The following is a 27,625-nucleotide window of genomic DNA, read 5'->3' as shown; positions in this document are numbered from 1 at the left end:
TTTTTTAACCTTCTTAGGTGTTAAATAAAAAATAAACAAATCCAATATTAGTTACTCAGTTAATAAAACTAAATGAAAACTTGTTTAACTGTTTATTTTTCCATACAACTAACAATATTTACTTTAGTTTTAAAACAACTTAAATCTTACTTCAAATTCAGAAAGTTATAATATAATATACTAAGGAACAATTTTAACAACCTCACATGTTTATTTCTTTATATTACAAAAAAGAAAACACACTTTCATTCTGTAAATCCCCGGACTTCATCCAAAGTAGGACAAATATAAGGAAATCTGGACGGATGGCAGCCCTATGTATTAGTAATTAACTCTCAAGTATATTGTATTTTTTTTTATTTTTGGAGGTAATTGCGCACAAATAAAGAGCTGTACAGGCTATCAATCTATACATCTAGAGAGCACAGTACAGATCGTGCCTTACATTAATTTATGTAGTGGCGGCTAATTATTACATGTTTAATAACTATCGTAATGTCGTAGGTCAATCACGTTTTCGTGTTTTGATGATCTTTAGTCGCGACCACATGATTGTTCTAGAATATGCAACGTAATAATGTATATAAATAGGCAAACAGATTGTTGCATGTTCAGAACCTGATACGGAGTTTTATAGCTACGGACAAAAATAAAAAAAACAAATGGCAGTTTAATTTGGAGCGAAGTCAGACCTTAGAAATATAGGTAAAAGAGATAGACGCAGCAAATACGTACTTTATAAAAAATAAATTCAATTATTCTCTGCTAAGGGGAAATTTAGATAAACGTTTAAACGTTTAAATTCGTATCTCTGTGTTGTAGCACTGGAACGAACTATTGGATAACACTTCTAGTAAATATGTATTATATTATGATTAATGACTTGACACTTTCTCTGCCGTATGGTCGTGGAAGAGAATGGGCCACCCCTTCCTTTTGCGTGCATGTCGTAAGAGGCGACTACGGGAACTTAATGGTCAAAACATGAGCAACAGTCTAATTGCAATTGCCCACCCGCCTGTCCAGCGTGGCAGCTACTGGCAAACCCCCCCCCTTATGAGGGAGGCCTATGTTCATTAGTGGACAGTTAACGGTTGATATAAGATAATAATAACACTTTAAAAACAAGCTACTTACTTAATACATAGGTTTCATGATCAGATCTAATCAAATCTATCAGCCAAAATTCTCAATTATGAAGACAAATAAAACGAGCACAAAGTTGAGAGATGAGATTGTATTATTTTATTAAATTCCTGTGGTTACCAAAAAGTTTTACCATCAACTTTTATGAAGGTACCATAGAGTAGGCTTAATTCCAAAGCTGTGTTTTGATTTGAAGTGTAGGATATCCCATCCATACAGCAGTGAAATTACAGACTACGGAGATATAGGAGATATAAAATCATAGTCCTCAGAAATGGTAAAGCATGAAAGATCTGTTCATCAGAGTGACCACCAGTTTGTTTGCCTTTCTAAGTTGCATAAAAAAATACCTTAATGGGAATTGGTTTATAAATAATTTAGTTATGTATTTTAAAATGCCAAGATGGACGGATGTATGAATATTAGCTTACAAATAAGGCAATTCAATTAGTTATGAAAAAATAGGGTCAGTAACTATTTTCCTTAGAAAATAAATCACGATATTTCCAACTTGACTTAAAAAAAATTTGAATGTCTTTATTTTCATTTCATAATAGCCGTTAACTGTCCACTGTTGAACATAGACTATTTTAAGGAGTTTTGCTAGAAGTTTAATATCACGCTTGGCAGGTTGAATTTCAACTGTAGTTAAGCTTTGGTTATGTAAAGACATAAAGAGGGACGCTGCTGCCTATTCCTCGACCAATAAATTCCCTTAGTAGCCGCTTAATGACACCCACAGAAAGGAAATTGTGTCATATGGTTACATATGATTTTTTGTATACAACTTAGAATGGCAAACAAGCTGACGGCCCACCTAATAGAAAATGGTAACCGTCGCCTATAGACATGAGCAGTACCATGGACATAACAGAGTATACTGTTTCACCCATGATACCCCCCATGCGTTTCCATTCCTGAGGACTCAGGTGTTATTCCTCTGTACCCAGTAAATTCACGCCATATCCCACCCTTCTAACCGAAACACAGCCATGCAAACACAACTGCTTCACGGTTGAAACACGAATGGGACAGAGGTACTCAAGCAATCGACTTTTGTACAAAGTCTCCCTCTGGTAAATGAACATTTTTAAGTCGGTTTACATACGCGATATCATTCCCAAATCTAAGTCAAGTATGATGATTCTTTTATTTGCTCAAAGTTGAAATCCTTTATCGTCCAATTTTCTTAACATTAAAGTTTTTTATAAGTTGATTTTTAATTTTAAATTAGATAAGTTAATATAAAGTCGTTATGGTCTCTAGATGTATTCCGAGACCCGGCGATACGTGCGCCGGCGCGCCAACTCGGTGAAGCAACTGGGGACGGCGGTGCTGGAGTCGAGGGTCACAGCCGTGACGGCGACAGCACTGGACCGCGCGCTCACCACCGCCGACAAGTACGTCGACAAGTACCTGCCGCCCGACAACCAGGATGCATCTGATGGTAATCATTGTTATATTTCACCCGGCTTATCAAACTCTAACCCCAAGAATTTTCCAATTAATATTTATAATAATTGCAGATTTTTTCTAACTTATGTTGCATCTTCTGTTGACGATAGGAGATGCATATAGACTCTATATAAATAAAAAATAATCTTTAAATGTATTGCTAAGTACAAAATTCGCTGGGCCAAGTCAGTCAAATTTTTTTTAAATTTTATTTTATAAAAAAACAAATTGTTTTGTTTTTTTTTATATTTTCATTGAAAGACCGAAAAAGATACTTATGATAAGAAAAATTGCAAATATTTTCTGGAAAAATGGGAAATCCTCATTTTTCTAGCTGCAAATTCAAACATTTCAATCAACCGATTTTCATGAAATTTGGGAAAATTACCTTATATTGCTTGCTTCAACTTGAGGGTTAAGAAAGTTTTTATTTCGGCAATAAATGGATCCGATAGGTAGCAGTAGGAAGCAACACGTTTGTTTGTTAGATAATAGAGAATATGTGTCTATTTATCGTCGTATCATTAACCGTAATAAACTAATATTTCAATCGACATAACAAGCTGACGGCTTGCCTGATGGTAAGTGGTAATTGTCGCCTATAGACATGAACAGCATTATGAATACCACAGAAGAAGAAGAAGAAGAAATATATTAACTATATAATAACCTATTTATGATGAGAATATCCAATCCGTTGCGATCATGTTATTAATTTTCGAATATTTCGAATATTTTGATGTACTTTTCAATTAATCCTTAGATAGTGGCCGTGATTCAAATATTAATTTTACATAGATAAGATACTACAAGCGCAATCAATACATTTATATAAAAATAATTATTTTTGATAACAATCAAATTTAACAATTCATACAGACCGATTTATTTTATCTCTGTCACAATGTTCATACGTATCTAATCATTTTAGGAGGCCATTCTGGTACTTATTGGAACGACAATTTATTTATTTATTCTTTATTGCATTTATGCAAATATCAAGCTTAATGCCGTATTAATTGATGTAATAGTATTGAATAATATTATAAATTGTTATATACTTATTTAATTATAAATTATCATTATTTATTAATGATTCTGGAAAATATAGTTTTCTTTTATAAATGAAAATCGAATTCGATTTTTTTAATATCGTTTTTGGGAATTCTAAACATAATTAGTTAAAAATTAATCCTTCCAATTCCAACCTTCCAATCCAATCCCTTAGACAAGATAAGTATAATGTTAACTATCGTACATAATTTTATTAAAACCAGTTAAACTGTTTAAGAGATAGATTAGCGTGTGTGTTCACGCTGCTCACGTGACACGAGGTCTTTATCACATTAAAACAATTGTAAATGTTAGAAAACAAAAAAAAAAAATAGATCGATATTTTTTAATTGCGAGAATCGAAACGCACGTTGTTACTTAATCCAAGTTTAACTTTAAATTCGAGCGGCGCTTCTCGTTTATCACAGTCAATGACTCAAATTTGATAACGATACAGGATTTGACACCCCGACATAATGACCTATCGTGACACGGATCGCACAAACAAATATAGGTAGGTAGGTACTATAATAGCATCCTATTACACTCGTATAAAATAAGGTTACGCCATATCTCGGAGCCTGAACTCTTCTCCTGGCGTCTAATAAATTTTATCGGCCCTCCAATAAAACCAAACTAAGTTATGTCTCACTTGACTGCTGTATCTGATTTATATAGGGTACACGTATGATTGTTTCGTACATTATTAACAAGTTAACGAGGTTCACGATAGCGAAGGACTCTAAACATGTTGGTTTATCTAAGACAGACGAGACAAATTAGGTAGGTTATCACGATGCAGTCTGATCACCGAGCGAGTATGACTACATTAGAAGTAATAGTACCAACATAACTAGACTGGGGGGAAAGGGATTGTTAGCAATGGAGACTAAGAATCCCATTACTAGCAATATACCCAACCAGGTTGACCTCCTCGCGATTCCCCCTGGAAACTATCATGGTTAATTCCTGATGAATTTATCATAATGGGCTAACTGGCCTGTTTTCATTCTTATCGATCACCCTTCATTGGTGCCCCGCCAGCGTATCCCGTTAGCGCAGGCGGGGTTACCATACCATTTTCACCCAACAAAAAAAAAACATAACTGGACTCTGCATTGTTGCAACACAAGAATAGGTAATTTAGGAAACATTATTTTCCACCAAACACATGAGTCATTCATATCATAAGTTTATATTTAAGCTGCATTAACGGGAAATAGATACAAAAGAGCACACAACCTTGGTCTCTCGATAACGACAGTGAAAATATTTTGATGCAACGATAATAATACTTTTGCTCATGTTTATTAATAAGAATAATATTTTATATATTAATTAAATTAATGGAAATATATACTCGTAATTAATATAATCATTAATACCATATTTAGATGAGTTTCAGTTAGCTAGTTTAGAGAAATTTGTTTAAACCACAGATTCTCCAAATTACAGTTTATTTAGTTGGCACTTCATTTATTTAAGTTGAAACATTTTTAAACATTTTTAAATACGCAGTAGAAACTAGTACACGAGCAAATTTTTAACATTTGGATATTTTTTTATTTATTGTTACAGTATAAAAGTAAGCAGTATTGTGATAGGATGGATTCTCATGGTTACTATCAAAATGATATTCTAGAATGCCATTTCGCCATTTTTTTATGGGTGAAAATAAAATGGTAACCCCACCTACATTATCAGTATACACTGGGGAGGTACTAGTAGAAGATAGCTGAGGATGAAAGTAGGTCAGTTGATCCATCGTAACGAATTCAAGAAGAATTAGTTAGTTTGGTTTTTAGGAGGAACCGCGTAGGGATCGGCCTGACAGGGTCATTGTTAGCAATGTCAGACCTTAATAATTACAGACTAACTTATCCTCCGAAAAACGTTGATTTTTTTTTATTTAGGTAGTAAACAAATGTACGATTGACTTAATGGTAAGCCGATACTGTAGCTTATGGGCGATAATACCTGAGGCATTACGTGCACGTTGCCAACCCTGAAGAAATCTCTTTACCCCTTTCTGGAAGAACCCCGTGCTCTTACAATTTTTTGCTTCAGCATTGTTTGCTTCAACTTCAGAGATATTCCAAGTTATTGAATATATTGAAATAAATAATATACTTAAAAGATTTCATGAAAGTCGGTTGAACGGTTTCGAAGATTATGAATGGCCTCTGTCCATGTAGCCACGGCTATTATTTTGGGTAGTAAAAAGCTTACGTTACATGAATCATAACACGTTTTGCTTTGCATAGCTCGCCATGTTTGTAAGATTCATGCGCTGATAGTTTCATACATAAGGCCGCACAAAATTTTTCTGTTTGAATTTCGAATGATATATTTTTTTATTTTTAACATAAAAATTATTATTATTAGTTATTTAAAAAAAAATGGCGGGGGAAAATGTGATAGTATTTGTTTTTATCACACATTTAATTTACCGTTCAAGTACCATGTTAGTACATGGACGAGTTATCTAAAGCAAATCGTATTGTGATTCGTGTTCAGCGGGGCCCTTAACCCCCTGGTCTTACTTTAGTGGTGATCATAGTGAGCGGGCCGGACGCGGCGGCGGCGGGGGGCGGGGAGGGCGCGGAGGGCGCGGAGGCGGAGGGGGAGGGGGGTCGCGCGCGCGCCGCGCAGGCCGTGCAGCACGGCGCGCGCCTGCGCAGGAAGCTGCAGCGCCGCCTCACCAGGCAGGCGCTGGCCGAGGCCAAGGCCATCAAGGAACAGATACACGTACTCGTCTACGTTGCTGAATTGGTGAGTACCTTACACATAGTTACTAGCTACTGTTTTACACTTGCATCCACCGGGGGGGAAGGGGTTGTTAGTAATGGGGTCGAATAGTCCCATTACTAGCAATATACCCTGTCAGATCAACCTCCACGTGGTTCCCCCTGGTAACCATATTGGATGAAAATGGAATGGTAACTCCGCCTGCGCTAACGGAATATGCTGGCGGGGCATCAGTGAAGGGTGATCAATGAGGATGAAAATAGGACAGTTAGCCCATCATGATGAATTCATCAGGAATTAATCATAATAGTTTCCAGGGGTCGACCTGGTTGGGTTTATTGCTAGCTATGAGATTCTTAGTCTCCATTACTAACAATCCCTTTCCTCCCAGTATATATGGATATTAGGTATATATGTAGGTGGTTCAAAAATACATTTTCATACTAAGTAGCTGTATAATTTTTTTAATATTTTTTAGGTTGCAACAGATCCAGCGCTAGCATGGAAGAAAGCCAAAGAACTGTATGCGTCGTTGAGCCAACCAGAGCCGGAGAACCAGGCGCGGCCGGCCACCCTCGAGGAATTGATGGTGTTGCTCGCGCGCGAAACCGCCAGAAAAGTAGTTCATCTTGTCAACTACACTCACACGGATTTGCCCAGGTTCGTAAAAAAAATCTAGCTTCGTAGCTACTAGTTTAGATTAGTTATTGATAATCTTTGCTCGTGAGATTATGTCCATCATCAATTGTCTGCGTGGATTTCTCTGTCTCAGCACAAATAGGTTTGCCAACTTCCGCACTCAAGTAGCTTGCTTTCAAGCTATTGTCCAGGGCGAAAGAAGAAATATAGCTGTGAAATTATTGGATATTGTGTCTCAGGATTTTCAGGTTTTTGGGGTCTGTAACGCATGCCTCTTACATTGGCTTCACTGCATGTATTTATATGCTTTTGCGAAGAGCAGAAAAAGAACCAAGAACCAACGAATAGAACTAGATAGAACTCTTGCAATCTATAGTGTAGGTAGAAATACAAAACTGTAATGTTAAGGATGCACCTCGATAAATGTATTTACATAAACATATTTACGTGATAACCTGGTGGAAACCTTTGAACTAGGTTTATTTGTGAATGATTATGCAAGAATATGGAATATTTACTGAACTATAATCGCCGTTGATAACTATGCAATCTTTATTCTAAATTCCAAAGTCTTCCTATTTATTGAATTAACTCTTTAGCCCTTGTTTGAGGACAATAATGTCATCTCCTCGAAAACAAAGGCGATATCTGTAATCTTTCGTGTGCATTTTGTAAATAATTGTATACCTGCATGTTAATTTTTGTTCGTTTGATCCATCAGGAATGTGCGACAGGGCCTGTCGGTGATCTCGAAGCACTTGTCCGCAACAGCAGACGCGGTCATAAAGGTAGGCTTTAAATATCATTTAGATGTAATATTAGGTATATCGTACCGATAAAAACACACAAATCTTTTCATTTTTCATTTCTTTTTTGAAGGTTTCATTTTGATTAAAATAAAATATGTTATAATTATTATCGTAGCACGATACGAAATGGCACACTATAGTTCTAGCTTCTTAAAGAAGAAGAACGACTCTTAAAAATGTCTGTGGATAGCTAATGGTTCCGCTCGCACCATGGGGCGAGTACCAGACAATTCTGAGGTGGGCATTGGTCATCCTGGCACTCCCTTAAGCCTTTGAAAGCAAAACATGCAATCGTGTGGAGACACTTTTAATTCTTGGTAATGACACGATATGCATTACAATACTGTGGTCGTAAACGTGCATGAAAATTTTAAAACAACTTCATATAATGGCATTACTTTTCCTTCCTTATGTGCTGTAGATAGATTCTAAATGTTATTATGATTGTGAGGGAAGACAGTCTTATGCTACGTCACAGGGTTGCAATGCACATACCATCTGCTACATAGAGGCGAGCGTAACATTTTTAATTCTTATTTTAAGAAATTCTTTATCTATGTATTTTACCTTTACCTATAGGGTTAGATCACATTTGTCATTTTTGGTTGTGTGTGTTTTTTTTTTAAATTCACCCTGTCTTTGTATATTACATGCATTATTATGTCTTAGGGTATCCCGCGTTTTGAGTAACCTATAGTAATTTGGCCTAGGATATACAGTAGTTAGTTAATTTCAAACTTTCGCGTTATTCACACATATTGTGTAAACAACGCGAAAGTGTGTCCCGATAGTGTTAAATACACTATGTGTATAAAGCGATAAAAAAAAATTGCATTCCTGTCGTGACCACGACATGGTGTAATCTATTTACATGCAAAATATTTTGATACGTTTCACCAGATATATATAAACTATTATTATTATTATAAAAACGCCCAATGTGATATTACGTGCAGAGCGTGCCGGTGGAGAGTGCACTGGCGGAGGTCCGCGGCTTGCGCAGCAAACTGCAGGCGCTGCTGCAGCAGCTGCAGGCCGCCTCCAAGACTTACTTGGTGCGTATCACATACCACTACCGACAGCTCACTCCATTAACGTTTGCTCTTCAGTATTTTATTTCAGTATAATGACTCACTTAATTACCATTTATTCTTTTTAAGTTCTAAATTTTGCATGCCTAATTATGGCCATCTTAGTGGTATAAAAAAAAATGCATACAACAATTGATAATGACCCTATTTATAGGAACACTTGGCAATATTTCTGGCGGGGAACGAGGAGCGAGAGAAGATCACGCCGCGGTCCGCGTACAACCAGCGGGAAGACCTTGCCATCAACGGAGTCAACTGAATGCAGGTTGGCCCTTTTTCTAATATAGATATTAATCCTCGAATGCGCCATTGGAATCTAACGAAGGATAATTACTCATTATTCTTAGGAGTTTATATTATTTCAATAAATGACATTTTTTTTTATGTAGCTAACGAAGAATTATATACAGATTTAAATTTTTTTTTCTTGGAAAATTAAAACAAATTAATACATAACATGTACATAAAGTTGGTTTTGAAAAATAAATCGTTACAAAAATGTACTGACCGTATTCAAAAATATACTTGTAAAATTTTGGAATTATAATTTAATTATCTCATTAGAAAAAAAAACACCTATTTATGAAACAGCATGGACCATATTTTTTTCTTTTTCTAGTAACAAATAAGTTATTGTTAATTATTATTAAATAGCAACTATTTTATAAAATGTTTAGAGAGGTTAATTTGAGAAATATTTATAATAAGTATCTACGTACAAAGTTACCTATCTGTAATTAAATAAATTTAAATTAATCAAGTACCTACACAGACCCCCTTTACAACTTTAAGTTTTACTCACGTGAGTCCTTTACATGCATGTAAATATTATAAGTTAATTAATTTTAATGAACAATAAGTTACATTACAAGAAACTTCACTTTAACAAATTTGTCATAAATTAAATTAAGGCAGTCTGAATAAAATTATATATATATAGCCACTTCATTGAAATATACTGGAATATATTTCAAATCAATTAAATCCTTTATAAAATTTACTCGTGTAAGTGAATGTCGTTGGTTAACTAACCAATCGATACATTCACGACATGTTACATATAAGAATGTTTCCATTTGTAAATTCATTGTAAGTTATTTACGTAAGGTCGTGAGTAAAACATACCTAAATATAAAGGGTGGTCGCCTAGTCTTAAGTTTTTGTTATTTGCTTTTTCTGTTATATATGTTATAATATTGTTAAAGTAATCATTTTAATCTCAAAGGGTTATATTTTAAGTCTGTTTAAAATGACCTTAAGTTACTAATCATTAATTGATATTATTAAATTATTTTAATAGTGCCTATATTATTAGAATTTTCTACGTTTCATTAAGAGTGGAATTATATTTTCTCCATCGATCATTTATTTTTTTATTATGTACCTAATTATTTAATTATTGAATAAATAAAATTTAGACAGTATTACAAGTGTTTCTTTGTTCATTTTTTATTACATACATACCCGTCATCCATTAGGGTAGGCAGAAACAATGGAACGTCAAATGCTTCGATTTAAACAAACCTCTTTAGCTTTCTCCACATTCATCAATCTTTTCATACACGCTCGCCGGTTACGGGTACTTTCAATTTGGCCCTTCTTCAGCACGTCGCTCATTTGATCGACATACGACCGTCCAGGGCGGCCCCTACCGACATCTCTATTCATTCTTGCTTGGTAAATCCTTTTTGTAATTCTTCATTCTTTTCAGTAAGGTTTTTATACTATGTCATGTTATTGACTTTTTATATTGTAGGCAGTACCGACCTTAAGGGATAGCACAGTCGGTGGCGCCCCGGGGATGTTTTTTTTAATGGATGAATATGAGATAGTGCGTCTGCGCTATCGGTGAATTTACTGGCGTGAATTTACTGGGTAAAGAGGAATAACACCTAAGTCCTCAGGAATGGCAACGCATCCCTATGCGTTATCATGGGCGAAACAGTATACTCTGTTATGTCCATGGTACTGCTCATGTCTATAGGCGACGGTTACCACTTTCCATCAGGTGGGCCGTCAGCTTGTTTTCCATTCTAAGTTGTATAAAAAAAAATCGGTATACGCTGGCGGGGCACCGATGATAGATGATAAGTGAAGATATAGACAGGTCAGTTTGTCCATGACGAATAACTCAACAAGAATTAACCACGACGGTTTCCGGGAGGAACTGCTTGAAAGTCGACCTTATAGTGTGTGTATATTACTAGCAATCCCTTTCCTCCCGGAATGGCGTAGATTTCTATGATAAGCAAAGCTAGCGTGTGCTCTATGTATAGCAACCCAATGTTGGTATTGTCAAATGTGACTGTAGACAGTAGTAAATAAAACCCACAGTGCAAGCTTAATTTAATTTGGTACAAGTTGGTGCTGTGGTCCATTCTACACCATGTATCCTGGTATAGAATTGGCCACCCCTTCCTTTCTCTTGGATGTCATAAGAGGCGACTAAGGGAACTTAATGGTCGAGGGATGGGCCGCAGCGTCCCTTATAAAATATCAGTAAAAGTTTTACTGCGCTTGCCAACCTGCCTACCAAGCTTGACAATTACTGGAAAACCTCACCTTATGGGGAAGACCTATGTTCAACAGTGGACAGTTCACGGCTGATATGATAATATAATTTAGCAATATTTCGGAACCGATACGGTATCTTAACATTCAAGAAAAGAGCGTATTCCTTTTTAAAAGGCCGGCAGCACACGTGCAACGCCGTTGGTGTTGTGGATAATCATGGGCGGCGGTAGTCACTTACCATCATGTGAGCCGTAAGGTCGTTTGCTCCCTGTGTTGTAAAAAAAATATGTCTAGTGGTATTTTTTTTTATATTACATCTAGTTTTCTGTCTTCTTCTAGTCTTAATTTGGAAATGGACAGATTTAGCGCAACATATCCGATATAGTCAGAAAGAAAGTCGGATAATCTCCTACATTTTATATTTGCTTGCATTTTATCAGCAATGCACTGCCATGAAGAGACTTCACCACCTTTAAAATGTTCCAAAATATAATTGTGAGAAGTTATACTCCTAGATATTCAGTAAATAAGGAAATATTTTTGAAATCTTACGAGAACAAGAGATAATGGAATTCGAACAGCGCGAGCGAAATAGTCTAAAACTATTTGCCCTGTTTGAATAATATGTATCAGTTTAAAATTTACAACTACATTTTGTTCTACAAAAAAAAAGAACATTGTTCTTTATTTCTTAAATCGTTTCGAGACATCGTCGTTAAAAATTGCGTTAAGTCGTGAAATCACAATACCTCATATATCATACGTATCGAATTTAAATAAGTCGATTATAAATAAGATTGTGCCAAAAACAAAACCGACTCAATTATGGTAAAACCAGCTATTTTGATTTAAAGACTGAATTACTGAAACGATTTTGATAAAACTTCCATAGGATCAATCTGAAAGGACATCTTAGATAATAAAGATATCTCTTAGATAAAAAAAAATCCAAATCGCCTTATAAATAAACGAGTTATGAGATAATAAACATAAAAAAGTGCAACCGCAATGAAAACCTTCTCCCTTCTTTGAAAGCGCTAAAAAAATTTTCAAAACCTCTTTATCGTCATATTATTTTTTACTGGAGCTCTGTCTTCTGGTTAACTTCATTATGACGTAATAACATGTCAAATGTTTTGATGATGAATTTTAAATTGTTCACGTAAAAATAAATTAATGTTTCAGACAATTGTAGAATAACAAAATTTTAGTAGTTAGAATTCTCTAACATTTCATAATTTGGCAATGACAGATCCTACACAGCTTTTAAAGGAGACCTCGTCACACTCATATTATGTAAGTTGAAAAAAAATATTAATATGTTGCATCTCTTTCGCACTTAATGTACCACAGTATTATATCTGTGAGTTACGATGATACTTTTCAAAAACTTCTATATGTATTAAATTTTATAATTTTTTTGGTCCTTTTCTAAATGAAATTAAAATGTTCCATTCAAATTTCATGCTTTTAAAAATCTTGATCCAGACAGTGGGCTATCTAATGTCTCTTAGGTTTAACTATGTACCCAGATTATTTAAATAAAACTAACTCCTTTATTCTTAAAAACGTTAAAGGTTTCATGATTGTAATTTAGCTATTAAAGTATTTTATTTGTAAAAATAGGACCGCAGGTATTGTTTTAAATCTATATTTTTTTTTTGGACTATTTTAATTTGAAAGAAAATGACAAAAAACTCTAAAATGAGATTGTAGATATTAGATAAGTTTTATAAATAAGAGGGAAGGAGGGTATGTGGATAAATCTTTAATATTTTTTTTAGTTAAATCTCATTTTAGGTTGGAAGTAATTATTCCGAAGAGTTGGGGCTACCTCGACGGGGGACCAGCAATGAGGGACGCGTGAAAACTACGATTTGGCTCATGGTGTTAGCGTTACTGTTGTGGTTTATGACTTACTTGATAACGATCATAATTACCATGTACTACGATTACGGCCTGCGTACAGTGGTGACACTGACTAGCTTGTCGTACTGGTCTAATAATACTGCGCTCATTGATGAAGAGGAAAATACTAAGTACTTTATCACATATTAAACCTTACTCAGAAATGTTTTTTTTTTATTTATTTTCCTAGATTCTTAATCTATTGTTTTTAAATAAGAAAGACTAGTAGTGGATGACAATCGTTGTATATACCTAAAACATAAATAGCAACAACACAGAATATACTATGATGGCTATAATAGTTACTTTCAATACAATTGCTTAGAAATACTTAGAATGTTATTATTATCTTGTTAGTACTACTACGTTAACTAGTAGTAAAGACTTGTTACTATGTTACTTGGTACTATGGTTAGACAACAGGGTTCTTTTCTTGTTCGGACCCATGAAGCTAAGTCTTTGCAAAAATTTCTCGCATACATCATGGATGATTGCTATTTGCTAAACAAACATTACACAACACAATTGCTTTTTAATTATTAAATGCATTTTACCTTAATAAATAGCATCATTTGCGATCTATCGTGCAATATTTAAACTTATTTTTATTAACTTTTATTTTTATGACTTTAAAGAGCTAGTACTCAAGGCCGTAATAAATATTAAAAGAAACATAAAATATGTCAATCCGTCAATCTCAGGGAGCTAACTGTCAAGGACATTTGTCGAAAAAGGCGGGAAACTCGAATAAGAACAAGCGGGTTTTTTAAATTTTTTTTTATTAATTTATTAAAACTATCTCTATCAATTCTTATTATTGAATAAAATATTATATTTTCACTAAATTCAGCGACAGTAATATAATTAGCATTCATGGGGAAGCGCAGTTGTAGAAAAAGGAAAAAAAAAGATGACGATTCAGGTGATGTAGACCATGAACCTTGTAATGACAAGGATATATATTCGGAAGATACTTCTACTGACTCAGAATCTGAAATTGATAAGGCCGATAAGTATAAACCTTACTACGTCACAGATTATATTAGAAGATATCCCGAGAAATCCCCTGGGACAGAATTTGTTGTCTTTGTAGAATCCTCAGATAGTCAGAAAACCATTGGATCCAGAGACTTGCTCTCACTCTCCTCCTGTTTAAAACGATTTAATAAAGGGGTAACTTATCTTAGATCTATAAATAAATTCAAAATCGGAGTATACTTTCAAAAGCCAGACTTAGCCAATGCTTTTTTAAATAATAAAACTTTTTTAAATGACTACCATTTTAAGGCCAGTATTCCTGCTTCTTCAACAGAAGTTACAGGCGTTATTAGAAATGTACCTACAAATATATCTAATAAAAAAATATATACTATGATATCGAGTTCTAAGAAAATTATTGCTATTAAAAGAATTTTAAGAAAAAATACCTTGACTCATGGATATGTGTTACAGCCAACTCTAACCGTGACAATTACTTTTGCTGCATCTGTATTACCTGAATATCTGGATATTGGAGGTTGGCGCCACAATGTCACTCCATATATACCACCAGTTAAACAATGCTACCGGTGCTTGAGGTATGGACATTTAGCTAAATTCTGTAAGAATTCTGAGCGTTGCAGCATCTGCAAAGGTGAGCATAATTATAAAACTTGTACAACTGGAATGGAAAACGCTATTTGTGTACACTGCAATGGAAATCACACAAGTGTATCACCGCAATGCCCTGTTAAACAAAAGAAAATTGCTGAAAATAGATCTAAATTCAGACCTGCTTCTTTTGGAGATATACTTAGCACTGAAATATTTCCTAAACTGGGTAACAAACCTAAAAAAAATGTAGACCTAATTTCAATTCTAAATTCTGATAACAAGAGTTTATCACTTTTAATAGAAAGCATAATCAAACTTATTTCACTACATAACACAAAGAACACATCTATTAACACTAAAAGTGTTTTGAATGTGTTATATGATACTTTTGGTAATAGACCTATTTCACAAAATTCAATCGAGACCAATTAACTATCATACAGTGGAACGCTCAGAGCCTACTGAGCAATCGACATATTTTTACACAATTTTTAAATGAACATCATATTCACATTGCTCTCATCTCAGAAACTTGGCTAAAACCACATTACAAATTAAAAATTAAAGATTATTGTATAGAACGAAATGATTGTGGTAATAACCACAATGGAGTAGCGATTATTATACATAATAGTATTAGATATAAAAAACTTCACTCTTTTTTCGACAATTCTTTGCAAACTATAGCTATTAGTATTGAAGTTAATAATTCTTGGTATTCAGTTGCCAGTATTTACTGTCCTACCAATAGTACACCTAGTTTTACTAAAGCCAAATTTAAGTTCTTTTTGGAGTCTCTTCCTAAACCCACTATCATATCTGGAGATTTAAATGCACATCATACTATGTGGGGTTGTACCTCCACTAATACAAGAGGTAAAGACATTCTTGATTGTTTAGATGGATGTAATTTGGTACTATTAAATGATAAGCAAGTTACTACTGTTGGCTCTCATATTTGGAGACCCAATGGCCTTGATTTAACTATGGTATCCCCATCCATATCATTAAAATGCGAGTGGTCGGTTCATGATGATCCGTTAGGAAGTTATCACCTGCCGACTTTTACTAAAATAAACACAAAGAACTCTTCATCAACTCCGTCAGGTGAACTACATGCTCCTATAGATGAAGTTAATAAACTTTTGTTAAATCGTATAAACCTACGTCTCGTTAATTGGGATCTTTATTCTGAAACTGTTAATCAATTACTTTTGGATTTCGAGTATGATGTCAATGAACCCTTAAACAATTACAATAGATTCTGTAAAATTATTTTGACAGCTGTGGAACGTTCCGTTCCACGTAGGAACTTATCAAATAGCGGTGCAAATACTTCAAAGAGGCACAAACATATTGCAGTACCTTGGTGGAATAACAGGTGTGCGACAGCTGTCAATGATAGTAAAGCGGCTTACCTTAGGTTTAAACAAAATCCAACTCTCGATAATTACATAAATTTTAAAAGAGTTCAAGCTGTTAAAAAGTTAGTAATTAAGCAAGTAAGACAACAGGGGTGGCAGGAATTTTGTTCCAAATTTAATAGATTAACACCAATTTCCACTGTTTGGCAAAATATGAGAAAACTAAATTCAAAACATCGTCAAAATCATTTTAAAGATATATCATGGGTCAATGATTTTTTACGCAAATATACTCCTGATTTTGTACACTCACCTTTTGATGACAAACAGTTTAATTCTGTTAATTCATGCCCAAAATTTCTCACTGACCCATTCTCAATTGATGAAATATCCAGTGCAGTAAAATCTAGAAAAGATACAGCTAGTGGCCTTGATCGCTTAACATACAATATGTTTCGATTGCTGAATAAAATAAACCTTACTAAACTCTTACAAATTTTTAACGATTTATGGAAGGACTGTATTATCCCACCAGAATGGAAAGTGGATTGTTTGATTCCAGTAATTAAACCCGGTAAAGATCCTACAAATTTCGACTCCTATAGACCTATAACATTGACGTCCTGTGCAGGCAAATTATTCAAACAATTAATTAAACAGCGTTTAGAGTTCTTTATTGAAAGTAATAGTATATTACCATCGAATCAATTTGGTTTTCGCCGTGGATATTCAGCGCGCGAAAGTTTAGCGAACTTCTATGTCGACCTTAGTACTGCTTTGAATAACGATGAATATGTTCTATCTGTTTTTTTAGATGTCGTAGGAGCTTTTAACAATGTAAATTTAACAGTTCTATCTTCGATTTTATCCTCATTTCTTCCAATGAAACTTATCGAATGGATTTATAATTTTCTTAGTAATAGAGAAGTGTATGTTAAAGTAAATAGTAAATTAATAGGACCTAGGTTAAGCTCTAAAGGAGTATGTCAAGGTGGTATTCTAAGCCCGCTACTATATATTTTATATATCTATAAACTTAATTCAATTTTAGGAAACAGTGTGAACAACTTGCAATTTGCCGATGATTTATTAATTTATATAAAAGGAAAGAATATTATTGATATGCAATTAGTGTTAAATGAGTCATTAAAAAGACTTGAGAAATATTTTTCTCTTCTTTCCCTCGATATTAGTTTAACCAAAAGTAAAGTAGTTGTTTTTCATCAAGTTCATAAATATGTTCCATTAATGAATATTATATATAATAATCAAACTCTTCCAACAGACTGTAGCGTTAAATTTCTGGGGGTAATTTTTCATCAAAATTTAAAATGGGATCTATACGTTGATTGCTTAGTAGATCGTGCTTTAAGAGCCACTAATATAATAAGATCTGTAATTGGTCGTAACTGGGGAGCTGATCCTAAAATTATCCTTTTACTTTACAAATCTCTTGTTAGAAGTAATTTTGATTACGCTTTCTTTTGTTATGCCTCAGAACATAAATTAGTAGAAAAACTCGAAAAAATTCAAAATATGAATTTAAGACTTATTTTAGGTGCTATGTATACTTCTCCAATTATCTCAATGCAAGTAGAATGTAATTTGCCTCCTATCCTTCTTCGTTTCGAATATCTAAAACTCAAATTTCTCTTCAAAGTTTTTTCAGTTTCCAATAACCCACTCATACTCAAATTATTAAATTGCCCCATTTCTATGTTTTTGAATAAAACTATTGTCAATGATTTGAATTTACGAGATGAATATAACATCTATAGTAGTAAGATACTTCCTTGTTATAATGGCCTTTATGAGAGTAAGTTCTGTAAGATCAAAATTGTTATACGTAAAGACATAAAAGAAAAGCACGATATGTATGAGACTTTATCAGAATTTATTGACTACAGGCAGATATATACAGATGGTTCCAAAAATGCACTTAGCACTTCAGTGGCTTTTTACGATTTGTCAAATAGATTTGGTCACGGTTATAAAATTTCAACTTTGGCTAGTATTTACACAGCAGAAGCAAAAGCTATATTTTTAGCATTAGAATACATAGAAAAACAGGTACTATATTCGAAATGGATTATAATTACAGATAGTATGAGTGTTCTTATGGCATTAAAAAATAACACATTCATTTCATCATCAAACTACTTAATTCAAGAAATTCGTAATAAATATTATCATCTCTGTACTATATATGGAAAAGATATTATCTTCATCTGGACCCCTTCACATATTGGAGTGTTTGGGAATGAACAAGTAGACACTTTGGCTAAAATTATTAATTCAAGTGCTGCTCGTGTTCAAGATTTACCCCTTTGTTACTCAGATTGTAGTATTGGAATACATAAAATCGTTACAACTAAATGGGAGGAGCATTGGACTCAAATATTACAGACTAAAGGCAAATGGTACCGCAAAATTAATTGGCGTATTGGAAAACCGTGGTTCTGCAAAGGAAAGGACACAAACAGAAAATTTTACACCAATATTTGTAGATTACGAATCGGCCACGGACTTTTCAACGAACACCTGCACCGAATGGGCATGATCGCTTCCCCATCATGCACATGGTGTAACTCAAATACAGCCCAATCTCTACATCACCTTTTTTTTAATTGCTCTGAATTTGTCATTCAAAGACACACTATGTTTGACGAACTTAGGATTATCTTCAAAAAACCCGAAAATATCCCGCACTCAATCCCGCTTCTCTTAAGATTTCCTTCTTGTTTCAAAGCTATTTTCACTTATATTACTACAACATTCAAGGAGCTATAAGAATACTTTTATTGAATTGCAAGACAATGATTTTTTATAATTATTTATTTTTAATTTGATAAATCCACTGGTTTAAGAAAACTCAAGAAAAGATATTTATGAAAATGTACTTACCGGATTTGACAAATGAAATATTGAAGATTACGACAATAATTGAAGCGACATTAGAAAAATAAAATTCCAGACAAATTATCTTTTTGAAGACTAGGCAGCATGGTCTCCGACCTTAGCCTGTTCCAAACGGAACAAACGTACTAAAAAAAAAAAAAACTAACTGTCAATTCTACATTGTGGCTAATGGCTTGATCAGTGTTAATTTTAGCTTGTTGTTCATTAAATTTGTCAATCATTTGTTTTTTGGGACGTGTTTAGTTAAATATAAAATATGTTTTAATTGAAACTTCTCAATTTGTGAATTATATTCCGAAATTATACTGTAAAAGGCCAAAATGCCTTCAATAGATGTTATGGGCCCTCCGGGGCAGCAACTGGAGGGTCCACCTGAAGAGCCCCAAGCACCTCCACCGCCAGTAATTGGCATTATTTATCCACCTCCAGAAGTCAGGAGTATCCTTTATATAGTAGTAAATAAACAACATATATAGGTATAACATTTATTATTTTGCGTATTGATTAAAAATATGTTTCATGTGATTTTTACTATTTTTTTTTTGTTTTGAAATATATTACAGTTTAATTAAGTTGCTTTAGTTACATTAGAATGTAAAGCGTAAGACCCTATCAATATACATGTCCTAACCTGAAATAGTTGGTAATAAAACAATATAATATTTCGTGTATTTTGATCCTAAAAATATTGTAAAAATCAACTACACAAAACACACTACATGCATTCCAGTGAAGTAAAACTTAATAAGCTAAAACCCCTCTGGCTTAACACATTGGTCTATTCAATGCTAGTCAGGTAACCTTAAAATCAAATATGTATTTAAAGCCAACATAAATATTACAATACAGTAGAAAGATAGTAGTTATTAGTAAAAATGTTTTCTTCAGTGGTGATGAAAGGCTCATTTCCTTTGCAACTGAGGACCTTACAATGTCTCCATCAATATCTGTTCACGGCCGAGTGAGAGCATTCCTCAAAGGATTGCTGTGTGGCTCTTTTTATGAGCTCAGTTTATTGGGTTGGTTGGTGGTCTACCTAAAAATGTTTGCCTTGTACTGAGCCTTGAAGAATTTGCATTTGTATAGTTGACAATAGTCTGTCTCTAATTTTCAGTTTAACAATAATCAAACCTTTTATTGTAGCTATAATTTATATTTGTAAATCACAGTGTCTTGGCAATCTCTTATGGACTCCCGCGATACAGGTTCGCCTAGTGCGGGGTCCAATGTACTCGCTGTTGTAAATTTTTTGTATTTAATAAATATATAAAATAAAAAAAAATCGTCAATTGTTGGTAATTTTTACACATAAGGTATATAAGTAGGTTCATTCTATGATGCAGATGGCAAATCTGATACAACTGTCTGTATTTATTTTTTTTATTATTCAAATTATTGTATTATTGAAAACTTTTATTGTATTAATATTATCATCTATAGATTATTGTATCTAAAGATCAGAGTCAAAATTATTTCTAATATTTATATGTAGATTCTATATTATGTAATTTTGATGTAATACCAGAGGAGACTTTGTACAGAAGTCGATTGCTTGGGTACCTCTATCTCATTCGTGTTTCAACCGTAAAGCAGTTGTGTTTGCATGACTGTGTTTCAGTTTGAAGGGTGGGATATAGCGTGAATTTACAGGGCACAGAGGAATAACACCTGAGTCCTCAAGAATGGCAGCACATTGGGGGTATCATGGGCGAAACAGTATACTCTGTTATGGTACTGCTCATTGTCAATAAGCGTTGGTTACCACTTTCCATCAGGTGGGCCATCAGCTTGTTTGCCATTCTAAGTTGTATAAAAAAAAAATACAATATCATCATCATCTTTCTACCCTTATCCCAATTAATATTTGAGTCAGCCTAATATGGTTTTATCCATATTACTAAAGGATTGGTGACTTTGGTACAATATAAATTGTATTTATTATGTCTTAGTTGACAATTTTGATTCCATAATGGCAAATATTTTTAATCATATGTATTTTGCAATTTCTTTAACTACATTTCTCAGATATTGTTGACAAAACCGCTAGTTTCGTTGCCCGCAACGGTCCTGAGTTTGAAGCTCGTATCAGGCAGAATGAGCTTGGCAACCCTAAGTTTAACTTCCTCAACTCTGGTGACCCGTATCATGCTTATTATCAGCATAAGGTCAAGGAGATTCGGGAAGGAAAAGGTGATGTTTTTTATAATTTTTCATATATGCATATATATACTTTTTTATGCTTTATTCTCAGCAATTAATGCTGAGAATTCAGATGAATTCTCAGCAGTAGAGAGTTTAGTAGTTTGTTTTAAATCTTCTTTGTATAATTTTTTTATTGATGAAATAAATCAAATATATGTGTTATAACACTTTATGTGTTAATGAATTTTCATTTATCAAGTATTAATGTCAAAGAAACTGAACTATGGAATATATTTGAATTAATTTATTAACATGTTAAAAATAGTATATTTTAAGAATTGCTTGAAAATGAATGAAGTTTATCCCCTAGCACTTTAAAGATCATCACATTTAAATAATGCAGTTAATTTATTCAAACAGGAAATGATGTATCAGCTGCTCCTGCAGCTCCTGTTCTCCAAAGGCCAGGTCTTGCACCCGCCACTGCTGCTCGCCAGCAGGAACTCCTCAAAGCTGCAGTCCCTGTTGAACCTCCACCACCTCGTGACCCGCCACCAGATTTTGAGTTCATCGCTGATCCCCCGTCCATTTCCGCGCTTGAATTGGATATCGTTAAATTGACAGCACAGTTTGTAGCTAGAAATGGCAGACAGTTCCTCACAGATTTAATGAAGAAAGAGGAAAGGAACCATCAATTTGACTTTCTTCGCCCACAGCACTCCCTCTTCCAGTACTTTACGCGGCTTTTAGAACAATACACCAAGGTTTTATTGCCGCCCAAGGAGCTGGTTGTAAAATTATCTGCAGAAGTCAGAAGCGGTGTGCTGGAGCAGGCTCGCAGTCGTGCTGCATGGCATTCGTACCAGGCTCGACGCAAGGTGGCAGACGAGGCTAGAATAGAGAAAGAGCGACTTGCGTACGCTTCCATCGATTGGCACGATTTTGTCGTCGTCGAAACGGTTGATTACCCAGCGGGGGAACCTGGCGACTTCCCTCCGCCAACCACTCCGCTAGAGGTGGGCGCACGGGTACTGGCACAGGAACGAGGAGAGGACATAAATCAGGGCCAGGATGATGATGATACTGAGATGCAGCTGGAATCAGAATCGGAATCCGAATCTGATGATGACTTGGCCGAAATGGAGGATCGGACACAGCAACAACAGCGGCCAGATGATAACCGCGTACAAGATATGGAAGAAGACAGCTCCTCTTCAGAGGACGAGGGTCCTCCAGAGCCGCCCGCGAGACAAGCTGGAGAAGAGGCGCCGTTGCCGCCACGTCCGGACCGTGTCGTGGTCAAGAAATATGATCCGAAACGCTCCAGGCCACAGCCGACGCCCGCAAGCGAGGAATGGCTCGTGTCACCCATCACTGGGGAGAAGATTCCCGCTAATAAAGTGGCAGACCACGTGCGTATCGGTCTGCTGGACCCGCGCTGGCTGGAGCAGCGCGACCGCGCCGCCGCCGAACGCACCGACAGGGATGAGGCGCTCGCGCCTGGTGCCGCCATCGAAGCGTCTCTTAAACAGGTAATTTTATTACCTAATATTGCACGCTAATGAAATCTTTACTAAACTGGACCGTATACCGTAACCGTGTCCCGGATAGTTTGGGTTCTGGGCCGTGACGTGTCCCGAAGTAGTTTATATATAATTACATAGTGCATCACCTATATCGATAGAATATATTGTTCCTATGAGCGTATTTGGTGGGGATATCAAATACGCTCTTGTTCTGATGAAGAATTTTCACAAATATAAACGTCAATTAAGTCATCAATGTTGGGTTGCCTATAAACATACGCCCACTTTGAACAACAATGAAACTGTTTTTCCGTGACTGTACTCTTGAACCCCTAACCGTTAGTATGCTATTCATCAATGGACGCACTATGGCCCAAATTGGGATACGGTTTTTTGGTATACCATGAAGCAGTTGTGTTGCAAACACAACTGTTTCATGGTATACTTTGTACAAAAGTCAATTGCTTAAGTACCTCTGTCCCATTCGTGTTTCAACCGTGACACAGCTGTGTTTGCATGGCTGTGTTTCGGTTTGAAGGGTGGGATATGGCGTGAATTTACAGGGTACAGAGGAATAACACCTGAGTCCTCAGGAATGGCAACGCATGGGGGGTATCATGGACGAATCAGTATACTCTGTTATGTCCATGGTCTGCTCATGTCTATAGGCGACGGTTACCACTTTCCATCAGGTGGACCGTCAGCTTGTTTGCCATTCTAAGTTGTATAAAAAAAAATACATATACTATATGGATTGGAGAAGGATATATGCTACTAATTTAAATGTATCCCGGTAAAAGGTAGTTCTAAATCATTTATTACGGATGAACATAAATGAATATTCCTATTACAGCTGGCAGAACGCCGTACCGATATCTTCGGTGTGGGCGACGAGGAGACGACGATCGGTAAGAAGATCGGCGAGGAGGAGAAGCGGCGCGACGACCGCGTCACGTGGGACGGACACACGTCCAGCGTGGAGGCCGCCACGCGGGCTGCGCGCGCGCACATCACGCTCGAGGACCAAATACAACAGATACACAAGGTATCCGTATTGTAATACGTAGAATTTAATTCTCTGTTTGACTCGATTAACTGTCATAAAAAGAAAATATATTCCAAAATTAATTTGTCAAAGTTAATTACAATTTTTAAGTCAAAATGAACAAAGAATAATGTTTGAAAAAATATCATGTGAACGTGAAAAAGACTCTATTTTCCGCGCTTAGCCTCTCATTTGGGCCGTTGTGCGTATGAGTCGTGGCTAGTACAATCAACCTAGCTTCGCCCAGAAGCGCAGAAGCTTCCTAGGATCTTCACAGGCCTCACGGAGCGACCTCACCGTTCCGAGGATAAATATCATTTAAAAATAAAGTCTTTTATCTCTTTCTCTTATGACATGACATGTATCTGGTATGGTTGGCAATGATCAGACACTATTTTGTTAGGATGTTTTGTCGCGTTCTTTTTTATTAAAATTATGTTATATGTAGGTCAAAGGCCTGCTGCCAGACGAGGAGAAAGAGAAGATCGGTCCGAAGCCAGTGGCGGGCCCGGCGCGCGGCCGCGCCGCGCCGCCCGCGCCGCCGCCCGCGCCGCCCGCGCCGCCCGCCGCGCCGCCAGCGCCCGTGCTGCTGCAGCCGCTGCCGCCGCTCATGGTATATTATTTCTTTATTGACTTCTCATTTGTAATCTATCCGCCCATGATTTTAACCGCTAGAAGGTCAAATTCCAAGTTTAAATTAGTGTTTTAATTTAACAGAAACAATGCTGAAATCTGTTATCTTGGACAGCACCGACCCGTCTTCAGCTTGGGCCCAATACCGCTTTGCACCTAGTTCAATAAACAGTATGGATTACCTTTGTTTGCCGACACGGACACGTGTAACTAAATTTATTTAAAATGTGCAGGTGCTGCCGCCGCTGGCGCCGCGGCCGCCGCTGATCCCGACGCCGGCGTACGGGTTCCCGGCGGCGGCGGCGGTGGCGCCGCCCGCGGCCGACGAGGAGGACGCGCCGCCCGCCAAGCGCCTGCGCAGCGAGGACGCGCTCGAGCCCGAGGCCGCCTGGCTCGCGCGGCACCCCGCGCCCGCGCACCTGCAGGTACGGACACCAGCGCCGCCTACACCTCGGCCTCTATTTTGCACACCAAATGCTCAGCACATGCAGCTTTGTGATCTTTATTAATAATATTGTATATGTAAAAATAAGTTTGTTACTTTATATCGCTTTAACGGCTTATCCAATCACTATGGTTGGTATACTTTCATTCTGGTCGCGCGAACTAAGTTGCGATTAAAAGCTAGCACTAAATAAAATATAAATTATTCTCAGTAGCTTCAAATATATACCTCACCAAGATGTTCCTGAAGATGTCAGCATGAGGGTCCCTTAAGTAGGCCATATTGGGGTTTATTAAGAATTTTAGTAATTATTTACTGACATGTAAATAAAAAATATTTGATACACATGCAAATGTACAAAGTTCATCTACAAATTATATCACTAGGATACACATAATGTTTGTTTCATATGTCCGCGTACTAGGTGTCGCTGCCGTCGCTACCAGAGCGCGCGGATTGGCGGCTGGACGGGCGGCTGCTGCCGCTGAGCGTGCCGCTCGCCACCACCGTCGCCGAGCTCAAGAACATGCTACAGCGTTCCACCAACATGCCCACCGCCAAGCAGAAGTTACACTACGAGGTACAGTAAACGGAAAATCAGTTTTACGATCTTACACTACACATATTACGCGCACTATATATTGCTTTAAATAGGAGCGTGCATCTGCTACATATTTTACCTTATTATTAACGATAGCATCTATTATGTAGCATTCAGGCGGCAATCTCCATCAATCAATCAATCGGAAAGAAATAAATTTAAAAATAAAATAAAGACATATTTTTAGCAACATCTCTTTTACTACGTGATTGAATATCTAAATGCCAATACTAAATTATGACATTATTTGTTTATATTTTTCTCAAACATGCATGGAAATGTGAGCATTATTTTGACAATCTTCTTAAAGATAAATCAAAATTGCCGTACTGGCCAGATACATGCGGGCAGCGGCCGGCAAAAGTTGTATGAAAATCCATATCTGTCGTGTTTTGCGGCAAGATAAATTATTATGTAAACTCATATCTGTCCTGTAATTTAAAAATGGAATGACCTGTTACTTCGAAACATGGCTAAAATTTCGAACTGGCTTGCAAATAGGAAACTGTTTATTGAAAAAAAAAAACAAACGAACATTATGGCGCGTGAAAAATTATTATTGTTCGTTATTCGTCATTGAATTTAAAAAGTAAAATTGTGTTTTTGATTTCCGCGCATTGTTTGAGAAAAGTACTATACAAGCCTTGGCCACAAATAGGCATTGATGGACTCACGTATGTGTACCTCGGCTACGCCTCGGCCCACATTTGCACGTTCATCCTTCAATGCCTCAGTTGCTGGCCGCTGCAGTAATGTACTATAATTGTAATAAATGTGACAATTCAAATTTTATAACTTGTAGTCATCATTATTGGCATGTAGTTACCATTATATCGACATGGAGTAACTAATTTATAATGTTATTTTTATTTTAGACTTGTCATTGTGTGACGAAAACTGTTACATTCATTGGTTAATAAAGAAACCTTGGCCACAGCAGAATATCAGTGTTTTACTCTTTTAAGGGCAAAGCAATAAACTGAGCTGTGACCATTTTGTGTTACTATGGCACACGCATGAAGGAATGTTAACAAAGGAGATTGTTAGATTATGTATTTTGTTTTTGTATTTTTTTTTTATTTCTGCTTTTTTTATTTTTATTCTTTTGTCTCTTTTGCTGTGTATTACGTGTATGTTTTTTTTATTGTAATTTGTGTGCTGTAAGTAATGTAAATAAATTGTCTATCTATCTATCTATCTAAATATATATTGTTTGCTGTTATGTATACTTTTTTTCTGTTTTCCGTGATAAATAAGTACAAAGGAGATTAACCTGTAATCAAAATGACGTTTTCAGGGTCTATTCTTCAAGGACACGAACACACTGGCGTACTACAACGTGCCGCCCGGCGCCGTCATCCAGCTGCAAGTGAAGGAGCGCGGTGGTCGCAAGAAATAAATTGCAAATGTAATAGAATAGCTTCATTTGACATGTTCATATATGATTTTGACGAAATATATGCGGATATCCACTCTAGTTGTGATTTTATTTACAATAATAATGTATCAATTATGTGTTAGCACCTTATATGTTGAATCGTATTATAACGTCAAGTCCGTTGGGGTTGATACTGCCTATCTTTAGAAAACATACCTTTTCTTGGGAAATCGGTAGTCAGTGGCGTAACTATAAAATCTGAGGGTCGTGGCAAATTCATCGAATAGATTCAACTTATAGAATAATCAAGTTGCGTAGCGTTTCTTCATCTTAATAGTTTATATCTATAACTCATATATTTTATTGCGTTAATACGCTATTCTTAAATATTTCTTTTACTAATTTACTCTAATTTAATTATTTATTACCATCTTGTAAACTTAGCCTTATGATTATCATCTTTTCGGAGCAGTTACTAACAGACTCATGGATACTTATCAAATGGTCACAATTGCAAATTAAGTTTTATTAACTTAATATTTTTCACTGCAAGCTTTGTAGTCTATTTAAGGTTATAACTACTTATTTAGTGTGAACCACACTAAAAAATATTTCT

The 27,625-nt window shown here is 35.8% G+C and overlaps 2 protein-coding genes and 1 long non-coding RNA gene across 5 annotated transcripts in view; 2 read left to right on the top strand and 1 right to left on the bottom strand.

The window, feature by feature from the left end:
- The window catches only part of LOC113518962 (lipid storage droplets surface-binding protein 1), a 33,159-nt gene extending 22,794 nt beyond the window's left edge, over nucleotides 1-10,365 (top strand). For 2 of the 3 annotated variants that reach the window (XM_026904002.3, XM_052902207.1), the window contains exons 4-9: nucleotides 2,413-2,593; nucleotides 6,203-6,426; nucleotides 6,881-7,062; nucleotides 7,763-7,829; nucleotides 8,807-8,905; nucleotides 9,096-10,365. In XM_026904002.3, coding sequence (XP_026759803.2) covers nucleotides 2,413-2,593; nucleotides 6,203-6,426; nucleotides 6,881-7,062; nucleotides 7,763-7,829; nucleotides 8,807-8,905; nucleotides 9,096-9,200 — 858 coding nt within the window. In that variant the 3' untranslated portion in view covers nucleotides 9,201-10,365. The remainder of the gene's footprint in view (nucleotides 1-2,412; nucleotides 2,594-6,202; nucleotides 6,427-6,880; nucleotides 7,063-7,762; nucleotides 7,830-8,806; nucleotides 8,906-9,095) is intronic. The other variant, XM_052902208.1, reaches the window with a different exon arrangement.
- Nucleotides 10,366-14,038: 3,673 nt separating this feature from the next.
- On the bottom strand, nucleotides 14,039-16,522 carry LOC128202317 (uncharacterized). The gene is made up of 3 exons (XR_008253712.1): nucleotides 16,124-16,522; nucleotides 14,791-14,988; nucleotides 14,039-14,354 (listed from the first exon to the last, which is right to left on the bottom strand). It is a non-coding gene; the product is annotated as an uncharacterized LOC128202317 (long non-coding RNA).
- A 2,864-nt stretch (nucleotides 16,523-19,386) lies between these two features.
- On the top strand, nucleotides 19,387-27,108 carry LOC113518935 (splicing factor 3A subunit 1). Its single transcript, XM_026903971.3, has 8 exons — nucleotides 19,387-19,677; nucleotides 21,265-21,429; nucleotides 21,802-22,913; nucleotides 23,761-23,952; nucleotides 24,401-24,565; nucleotides 24,819-25,010; nucleotides 25,455-25,610; nucleotides 26,929-27,108. Exons 1-8 carry the CDS (start codon nucleotides 19,560-19,562, stop codon nucleotides 27,028-27,030), a joined length of 2,202 nt encoding a protein of 733 aa, XP_026759772.2. The 5' UTR covers nucleotides 19,387-19,559; the 3' UTR covers nucleotides 27,031-27,108.
- Nucleotides 27,109-27,625: the final 517 nt, after the last annotated feature.

Source organism: Galleria mellonella, unplaced genomic scaffold (assembly GCF_026898425.1).
Source record: "Galleria mellonella isolate WM207_F2 unplaced genomic scaffold, CSIRO_AGI_GalMel_v1 utg874, whole genome shotgun sequence".
NCBI lineage: Eukaryota > Metazoa > Arthropoda > Insecta > Lepidoptera > Pyralidae > Galleria > Galleria mellonella.
This window is presented reverse-complemented; position numbering and strand designations above follow the sequence as displayed.